This window comes from Arachis stenosperma, chromosome 3, assembly GCF_014773155.1.
Source record: "Arachis stenosperma cultivar V10309 chromosome 3, arast.V10309.gnm1.PFL2, whole genome shotgun sequence".
Lineage (NCBI taxonomy): Eukaryota > Viridiplantae > Streptophyta > Magnoliopsida > Fabales > Fabaceae > Arachis > Arachis stenosperma.
Window position 1 is genome coordinate 56,018,713 of NC_080379.1, and position 9,471 is coordinate 56,028,183.

The window sequence follows — 9,471 nt, forward strand, 5'->3', positions numbered from 1 at the left end:
CTCAAGTGGCACTCCATAATGGAGTTCTTGTGTTGGCGTGCCACGCCTTCGAACTCAAGTGGCACGCCCTTTGCCTTTTTTCACTTTTCTTTACCTCTGGAAACTTGAACTAGCATGGCACACCCAGGGTCTGGCGTGCCACGCCCTTGCTGTGTGCTTGGCTAAGCTCCTCTGGAAAGTTGCACTAGCGTGGCACGCCTAGGGTCTGGCGTGCCACGCCCCTTTGTGAGTGAGTGGTTCCTCTGTTTGGCGTGCCACGTCACGAACTTAAGTGGCACGCCCCAATGCTTCTTTGCCCTCTGAATGACACTGGCATGCCACGACTGGTTGCTCAAGTGGCACGCCTAAGTAAAGAATGGTGAATGGCGTGCCATGCCTTCGATACCTAGTGGCACGCCCCATGTAATTGGCCTCCTTCATCCTCTCTGGAAAATTGTACTAGCGTGCCACGCCCAAAATCTTGCCTTGATTCCAATGGTTGGCGTGCCACGCTTCAGCTTCAAGTGGCACGCCACGGTGAGATGCTTGGGTTGGCGTGCCACGCCTTCGATACTAAGTGGCACGCCTAAGTGAGATTGAGAGGTTGGCGTGCCACGCCTTCGACTTCAAGTGGCACGCCCAGTCTTTAGTTGCCTTCAGCTCTTTCTCTGGATTATTGTACCAGCGTGCCACGCCATGCTACTCAAGTGGCACGCCTATGCATTTGTGCACTCTTCAAGCTTGGCGTGCCACGCCTGGGTTCTCAAGTGGCACGCCCAAGTGACTTCTTGGAGCTGGCATGCCACGCCTTCGACACCAAATGGCATGCCATAGTGGAGATTCTTCTTGAGATGGTGAGTTGGCGTGCCACACCCCTTTGCTCAAGTGGCACACCCATAGTAGTTGATGGGTCAGGCGTGCCACGCCCAACCTGGCGTGCCACGCCCCTTTTGTGTCCTCCATTTTGCTCTTTGGAATTTTGTACTAGCGTGCCACGCCCAGTCCCTGGCGTGCCACGCCCATACATTTGTACTTGGACTTCTTCTATGGACTTTAGTACTGGCGTGCCACGCCTAGCTCCTGGCGTGCCACGCCAGTGCATTTTTGTGGCGCTTGCTCCAAGTGGCACGCTAGTTTCACACGCCCATCTTCTTGTTTGTCTTCTTCCCATTTTTGATGCCCTTTTGCACCTGAAATTCAGCACAACTCATCTCAAAGTAGTGTACCATAATATTCATCAAATAATGCATGAATTATACTGATCAAATGAGTTTTATGCTCTTTTATGGTCTTCTTTATGCAAGAAATAAGGGTAGATGATGCAAGTCTTCGAATGATTGCAATACAACTAAGAGTAAAACTAAGTGTCCAACACATGTATGAATGTTTTAATTGTCATGGAAAGCTCTTGGATCCTTGAGGGTTCCTTCAGGTATAGGCTTCAGGGGTCCTTTCTATTGATTGTTACCTTGAAGTACTAAGGGTTCTTTTGCTTTCTTGACCACGACTCTAAGTGTTTTGTCTCAAGATAACCCTTTAATTAGACTTTCAATTAGCACTCCCAAACCAGTTGGTTTTAGGGTACTGGGTGTTGAGACACCCCTAAGAATTTACTTGCCCAGGTCTCTTCTTGACACATCTTCACCACAAGCATCTACTAAGATCATTAATTCTTTTTGAGATTTTTAATGTTTCTTTTTTTATCCCAGTAGTTGATGCTCAGAGCCTTGGGCCTTTATTGCTTACTACCTCTTGGTTCTATGGATATTCAAGGAACACCCCTTAGTCTTCCTTTGTTATACCTTTTAGGACTAGTTGCTAGTTCATCCAAGGTTTTACACTCCGTTTCTTGTTTCTTAGTTTGTTTGATGATCCCTCTTGGCCTTGGTCTCTCTTATTGTTTTTGCACAACTCACAGTAACTCTTGTGGAGATAAGCTCTACTTTTATTTAAGTTGAAATGAAGACTTGAAATACATGACATTTTCTTTCTTGTAAAAAAACTCATAAAGACTTCAAACAGGAATCAAAACTAAGCATAAAATATAAACTATCGTAACATGATTATTTAAGAAGTAAATAAAGCAAAGGCTTAAACAGAATTCAGAAATTGGAAAGTGTCAACCATGGGACTCAACAACCTTGAGCAGCTTCATCTTTAGTTCATTGGCCCCTTCCCTTTGTCCTTCTTCTTGGAAGGGGATGGGCCACCTTCATCTGGCTTGGAGGAACCTTCTTTTGCTTTGGTATCCTTGGGCTTGGGCTTCCAAAATCCTAACCTTCTCATGTAGGATTTCACATTCTCCTTGTGTTGGTATGTTATTTCTTCTTGCCTTGAGCTGAGTTCCTCCAATTTCTGCATATAGGTGGGGTAATTGGGGTTCATGTTAGCCACTGCATTACACAGGTAGCTAAACTTTGTTTGTGCATAGCCATCATATTCCCCTCTGGCTATAGTCCTTGCTTCATAAAGGTGTCTGAATTCAGCAAGGCTCCCCATTTGTTGTAATTGTCGTTCCAGGATCATTCCTAGGCTGCCTTGTATCTCTCCCCAGTTGATCTGATCTTGCTGCTCCTTGAGGTTCTCAAAGCCCCCATGGAGTTGCTGAATGTTCTGGTTGACTTGGCTCCATTGTTGTTGCTGAGTCTCCTTGAATTGATTGACATCTTCCCTCAAGTGGTGTAGGTCTCCCTTCATTTGGTGTACATCTCCTTGCAATTGCTCCCAGTTGAATCCCTCTGGAAATTGTTGATATTGGTAGTGTGGTGGTGGTTGAAGTGCCAGGAAGTGAGGTTGCTATTCTGCCTCTTCCTCTTCTTGTTGTTGTTGTGGTTCATGAGCATGAGCTCTTCGTTCTCTAGCCCTGTTGAGTGGGTGGACAACCACCACTTTGGCCATCTTTTTGGCAGTTATGAACTTGTCTTGCTTCACAAGCACTTCATCAATGATCTTTTCAACTCCAGCCTCATCACATAGCCTCTGTATAATGCTGGGGAATTCCAACCTTGTGTTGTCACTGGTGCTTTTCAGCACTTTGTTGATGTTGTTGGCGATCATCTCCCCCAAGTTGATGTTTTCTCCTCTCATGATGCTGTAGATGAGCACAGCTCTCTCCTTGGTCACCTCTGAAGTATTGGATGTGGGGATTAGGGACCTCCTCACAAATTCTAGCCACCCTCTAGCTTAGGGGCTCAAATCTCTTCTCCACAATTGGTTGGGTATCCCATCCTTGTCATTTATCCAACGCACGTTCATCACACAAATTTTATTCAGGATCTCCTTAAACCCAGGGTCTTGCTGCTTCATTCTCTCTTCATAGCTCCGAGTGGAGTTTGTCCTATTCACCATTAGCATTCTTTCTATGCTAGAGGGGTTGTAGTCAATGGACTTCCCCCTTACATAGCTAATGTAGCCATATTGTTGCCCTGATTGAGGTACTGCGTTGGCATAGAATTTTCTCACCAAGCTTTCTACCACTTTTCTCGGTGGGTTGCATAGAATTGACCACCCCCTATTGGCAATCTCAATGTTGATTTTTAATATGCTCATTCCTCCCTAATTGAAATCCAACTTCTGGAATGATTTCCCTCTCACTCACCCAACCATAAAATTGATTTTGGTTGAATGCGGAGAGGAACTTGTAGTCATTAAAAGAGCTTAAGGATCCAGAGGTTGGTTCCTTGATTTTTCTTTTCTTTGAGGCTGAGCTTTTTGGTGGTGCCATTAGGTTGGGAGAGTGTGCTTGAGGTTGTAAAAAAAATGGGGGTTGAAAGAAAGAGAAGGCAAAACAAGGTTTTGCTCCAACACCAAACTTAGAACTTGATTATTCCAATCAAGAAAAAAAAAGAAAATAAGGGAGAAGAGATAGTAGAATATGAAAAGAGAAGCGAAGGTGAGGGGTGTGGGGGTTGTTGAAGTGGGAGAGGAGATGGGGGGTGAAGCTTTTATAATGGGTGAATGGTGTGGTTCGAAGGGTGGGAAATAAAAAGGGTTAAATGTTTTCCCACTTTGGGAAGTGGCGCCTAGCGTGGGAAGAGGCGCCAACTCTTTTCTCACAGTGTCTTCTGCGTGTGTTGAGTTCCAAGGTGCAAGTACACTTTGACTTCTTTGCTTTATGAGTTGTTTACCATGTGGGCTCTATCTTCTCTCCTGAAATTGAAACTGAACCCATTAGTAATGACAAAAGAACCCCTTCACATTCCTTCTCATCAAGAATGAATTGGATTGCAACTGATGGGTGTCCCTTGGGACACCAAACTTAATTCTTTGGCATCTTAATAAATTGGTTTCATCATTGTGTATTTAATGTGTTTATAAGAGTGGAGTAACATCGAACTTTTCATTTTCTTTTGATTCCAATTCCTCTGAACTCATTAAACCACGTTCATGTTTTTACCCAAAGCTTTAAGTGCTTTCAAATTGGGTGACTTGGGCTGCTATGTGATCCTTGGTGGTGGCTACACCAAACTTAATCTCTGGGCTTACTCTTCAAAATCAAACTATTAATTATTTGTAAGCCTAGATTAAGTGGTCAGAGGCCACACCAAACTTAGCACTTTAGCTTGTTCTCAACCCATTCACTCATCATTAGTTATGCATTCATCAAGTTGTAATTCCCAAATAGAAAGAAATAAGAGAGTGTAAAGAAAATCTAGCTATCAAAGCTAATATCAAACTTCCTAATCTACAATTGTAAACTGATCCTAATTACTGAAAATTAAATTATCTAAAGCAACAGAATTTAAACTACTTCTAAGAAAAGCAATTAAATAAAAAAGGATAAAGTGTTGGGGTGCCTCCCAACTAGCGCTTCTTTATTGTCATTAGCTTGACATTCCTTCATCTTTAGCTGAGCTTGTAGCTCACTCTCTGCTCCTCCAAGGAGCCTCCCAAGTAGTGTTTGAGTCTATGGCCATTGAAAGAAAAGGTTCTTTGAGTCTTGTCCTCCATGAGCTCCACATGACCATAGGGAAATACTTTGAGTATGGTGAAAGGTCTTGACCATTGAGACTTAAGTTTTCCAGGGAAGAACTTGAGTCTTGAGTTGTAGAGTAACACCTTCTGTCCTTCAGTGAACTCCCTTCTTGCTATCTTTTGGTCATGCCACCTTTTTGTGTTCTCTTTGTAGATTTTTACATTCTCATATGCTTGATTTCTAAATTCTTCCAGCTCATTGAGTTGCATTAATCTCTTTTCTCCAACAGCTTGCTCATCAAAATTCAGTAGTTTTAGAGCCCAGAATACTCTGTGCTCCAATTCAACTGGCAAGTGGCAAGCCTTGCCAAATACCAGTTGGTGTGGTGACATCCCAATGGGGGTCTTGAAGGCTGTCTTGTAGGCCCATAGAGCATTGTCTAGCTTCTTAGACCAGTCCTTTACTGAGCTTCCAACAGTTTTTTCAAGGATTTGTTTTAGCTTTCTGTTGGAGATCTCATCTTGCCCGTTGGTCTGTGGGTGGTATGGAGTTGCCACTTTGTGCTTTACTCCATATCTGAGAAGCAGTGTCTCGAGTTATTTGTTGCAGAAGTGTGTCCCTCCATCACTAATGAGAGCTCTGGGAACTCCAAATCTGCTGAAGATATTCCTTCTCAAGAAGCTTATCACAACCTTGTTGTCATTTGTTGCAGTGGCTATGGCTTCTACCCACCTTGAGACATAATCAACAGCCACTAATATGTAGCTATTTGAGAAGGAGGTTGGGAAGGGTCCCATGAAATCAATTCCCCATACATCAAATAGTTCCCGCTCTAGTATGTATTGCTGTGTCATCTCATTCCTCTTGGTTAGATTACCAGCTCTTTGACATTCATCACACCTTGACACCATTTCCTTGGCATCCTTAAATATTGTTGGCCAGTAAAATCCGGATTGAAGCACTTTTGCTGCTGTCCTTTCTCCACTGAAGTGACCTCCATATGCTGACCCATGGCACTGCCATAACACTTCTTGCCCTTCTTCATGGGATATACACCTTCTTAGGACTCCATCAGCACACTTTTTGAATTAATAGGGGTCATTCCAGATGTAGTGTTTGGCATCCTTGATCAGCTTCCTCCTCATGTGCTTATTGATGTTAGTTGGTAGCTCCCCAATAGCCTTGAAGTTAGCTATGTCTGCAAACCAAGGGGATACTCGAATCATCATCAATTGTTCATCAGGAAAGCTTTCATTTACTGCTACTTACTGCATTTCTTCTTCTTGTGGGATCCTTGAGAGGTGGTCAGCTACCTTGTTCTCTGTTCCGCTCCTATCTTTAATCTCAATATCAAATTCTTGGAGCAGCAGGATCCACCTTATTAGTCTGGGCTTAGATTCTTGTTTGGTAAGCAAGTATTTGAGTGCTGCAAGATCAGTGAACACAATTACTTTTGAGCCAATGAGATATGATCTAAACTTATCAAAAGCAAAAACTATGGCTAAAAGTTCTTTCTCTGTGGTGGTATAGTTCCTTTGATTCTCATTAAGGACCTTGCTAGCATAGTAAATGACATGTACTAGCTTGTCTTTCCTTTGTCCTAGAACAGCACCAACAGCAAAATCAGATGCATCACACATTAGTTCAAAGGGAAGATCCCAGCTTGGTGGTGCTATAATAGGTGCAGAGGAGAGTTTCTTTTTGAGTTCATCAAAGGCTACCATGCACTCTCTATCAAAAATAAATGGAGTATTTGAGACAAGTAGATTGCTAAGGGGTTTTGCAATCTTTGAAAAATCTTTAATAAACCTCCTATAGAACCCAGTGTGTCCTAAAAAGCTTCTGATTGCTTTGACATTTCAAGGTGGAGGTAATTTTTCAATTACTTCCACTTTTGCCTTGTCTACTTCTATGCCATCTTTTGAAATCTTGTGACCAAGAACCACCCCTTCAGTCACCATAAAATGGCACTTCTCCCAGTTTAAAACCAGGTTGGTTTCTTGACACCTTTTTAGCACAACAGCGAGATGGTATAGGCAATCAGAATATGAGTTCCCAAACACAGAGAAGTCGTCCATAAATACTTCTATGAACTTCTCAATCATATCTGAAAAAATGGAGAGCATGCACCTTTGGAATGTTGCAGGTGCATTGCACAATCCAAAGGGCATTCTCCTATAAGCAAAGACACCATATGGACAAGTAAATGAAGTTTTTTCCTGATCCTTGGGATCGAATTTGATTGTAGCCCGAATATACATCCAAGAAATAATAATACTCATGTCCTGCCAATTTTTCAAGCATCTGGTCCATGAAGGGTGGGGGAAAGTGATCCTTTCGGGTGGCTTCATTAAGTTTCCGGTAGTCGATGCACATACACCATCCGGTCACTGTCCTTGTGGGTATCAATTCATTCTTCTCATTTGCCACAACAGTGATCCCTCTCTTCTTAGGGACTACTTGCACCGGGCTTACCCAAGGGCTGTCTAAGATGGGGTAGATCACCCCTGCTTGCCACAATTTCAACACTTCTTTCTGAAACACTTCAGTCATAGTTGGGTTCAGCCTCCTTTGTTGTTGTCTTGAGGGTTTGACATCCTCTTCAAGTAAGATTCTATGCATATACATTGAAGGACTGATCCCCTTTAAATCTGTAAGTGTCCAGCCTATGGCGTCCTTGTGTTATCTCAACACTTGGATAAGTTCCTCTTCTTATTTCTTACTCAGACTTGAATTTATGATTACTGGGTGAGTGTTGTTAGCACCCAGATATGCATATTTCAAGCTGGGTGGTAGGGCTTTCAGCTCTAGTTTTGGTGACTCTGCATCTTTGTTGTCTGTGGTAGTTGGCATGATTGAGTTCCTCATGGTTGCTTGTGGTAGTTCTCCATCTGGTGCTTGTTCCAGCTCAATGCTTTCTCCACATTGTTCTTTTTCCATGACTTCTTGAACTATCTGTTTCGTGGTGTCTACCAGCATGCATTCTCCTATGGATTCTTTGGGGTAACTCATTGCTTTAAAGACGTTGAAGACCATTTTCTCTTCATACAATCTCAAGACTAGTTCCTTTTTCTGCACATCAATGATGGCTCCAGTGGTAGCTAGAAATGGTCTTCCTAGGATAATTGATGTGTTGGCCTCTTCTTCCATGTCCAACACAATAAAATCAATAGGAAAAATAAATTCTCCTACTTTCACTAGCAAGTCTTCCACTACCCATGTGGAAACTTAAATGTTCTGTCAGCCAATTGGAGTGCCATTCTTGTTGGCTTGGCTTCCTCAATCTTCATCCTTCTCATCATGGTTAGGGACATAAGATTTATGCTAGCTCCCAAATCACACAAAGCTTTCTCAATAGTGATGTCCCCTATGATGCAGGGGATTTGAAAACTCCCTGGGTCTTTCAGCTTTTGAGGCAGCTTCTTCTGTATGATGGCGCTGCATTCCTCAGTCAATACTGTGGTTTCTTTTGCCTCCCAGTTCCTTTTTTTGGCTATAAGCTCCTTTAAGAACTTGGCATAGTGTGGCATTTGTTCTAATACCTCAGCAAACGGTATGTTAATTTGGAGCCTCTTGAAGATCTCTAGGAACTTAGAGAACTGGCCATCCTTCCCATCTTTTCTCAGTCTTTGTGGGTATGGTGCCTTTGGCACATAGGGCTTCAAGACTGGTTTTGGTGGAGGTGAAGCTGGGATCTCCCCTTCATCCTCGTTCCCAGGCTTTGATGCAACCTCTTCATGATTATCTTTGCTTGGGGTTCCTTCCTCTACAACCTTCCCACTTCTTAGAGTTATGGCTTTGCATTCCCCTCTTGGGTTAGCCATGGTATCACTGGGAAAGGTGTGTGTGGGAAGTGGGATTTGCTTGGACAAAATTCCCACTTGTGCTTCCAACTTTGAGATTGCTGTGCCTTGATTTTTCAGATTTGACCTGTATTCCTCTTGATTAGCATCTATCCTTCTGTCAGTTTGTGCTTGTCTGTCCATGAGGGTGGAGACTGCTCCTGAAATCTGGGATGACAGTTGTGCCATTACAGCCTTCATCTTCTTAAAGTTACTCTTGATTTCGCATGGTTGCATAATTGAGGATGGTTCATCTTGATTGAGGTTGTTGTGTGTGGGTTGGTTGTTATGGTATGATGTGTTTTGTGAGTTATGGTAGGGTCTATGGTTCCCTGTTTGATGGTTGGGGTTGTGGTTGGGATGCTGATTTGATGAATAAGGCTTGTTGTGGTCCTGGTTGTGGTTTTGTTGATTTCCCCACCCAAAGTTTGGGTGGTTCTTCCAACCTGGGTTGTACGTCTTAGAGTGTGGGTCATATGGTGTTCTGGATGAATTATGCACATAATTAGCTTGTTCCCAATCACCTTCAGATTCTGGTGCATTCCCTTCTTGTTGAGGAGTTTGGTCTTGAATGACTGAGGCTTAGTTGGCCTCCATCCTCTTGGTTAAGGCTGTTATTTGTGCTGCAATTGCCTTGTTCTGAGCTAACAAAGTATCTACAGAGTTGAGTTCCAGCACTCCCTTCTTCTGAGTCCTTTCTGAAGCATAGAAATACTCATTTTCAGCTACAGTCTC

At 43.1% G+C, this 9,471-nt stretch overlaps 2 protein-coding genes across 2 annotated transcripts; both read right to left on the reverse strand.

The window, feature by feature from the left end:
• Positions 1-4,824: 4,824 nt before the first annotated feature.
• On the reverse strand, positions 4,825-7,447 carry LOC130966149 (uncharacterized). The gene is made up of 4 exons (XM_057890918.1): positions 7,173-7,447; positions 6,475-6,625; positions 5,627-5,973; positions 4,825-5,470 (listed from the first exon to the last, which is right to left on the reverse strand). Exons 1-4 carry the CDS (start codon positions 7,445-7,447, stop codon positions 4,825-4,827), a joined length of 1,419 nt encoding a protein of 472 aa, XP_057746901.1.
• A 159-nt stretch (positions 7,448-7,606) lies between these two features.
• Positions 7,607-8,937, reverse strand: LOC130966150 (uncharacterized). The gene is made up of 2 exons (XM_057890919.1): positions 8,235-8,937; positions 7,607-8,106 (listed from the first exon to the last, which is right to left on the reverse strand). Exons 1-2 carry the CDS (start codon positions 8,935-8,937, stop codon positions 7,607-7,609), a joined length of 1,203 nt encoding a protein of 400 aa, XP_057746902.1.
• Between the last annotated feature and the right edge of the window lie 534 nt (positions 8,938-9,471).

Bases quoted from the DNA above. Each gene is read 5' to 3' on its own strand.
- LOC130966149 (XM_057890918.1), bottom strand. From the start codon at position 7,447: ATGACTGAAGTGTTTCAGAAAGAAGTGTTGAAATTGTGGCAAGCAGGG. The intron at 5,974-6,474 runs GTACATGTCATT...TAATTCAAAAAG, and splicing joins GACAAAGGAAAGACAAGCTA to TGTGCTGATGGAGTCCTAAG. The intron at 5,471-5,626 runs GTGGGTAGAAGC...ACTGCTTCTCAG, and splicing joins GCTGTTGATTATGTCTCAAG to ATATGGAGTAAAGCACAAAG.
- LOC130966150 (XM_057890919.1), bottom strand. From the start codon at position 8,937: ATGAAGGCTGTAATGGCACAACTGTCATCCCAGATTTCAGGAGCAGTC. The intron at 8,107-8,234 runs GTGATTTGGGAG...CCACATGGGTAG, and splicing joins CACTATTGAGAAAGCTTTGT to TGGAAGACTTGCTAGTGAAA.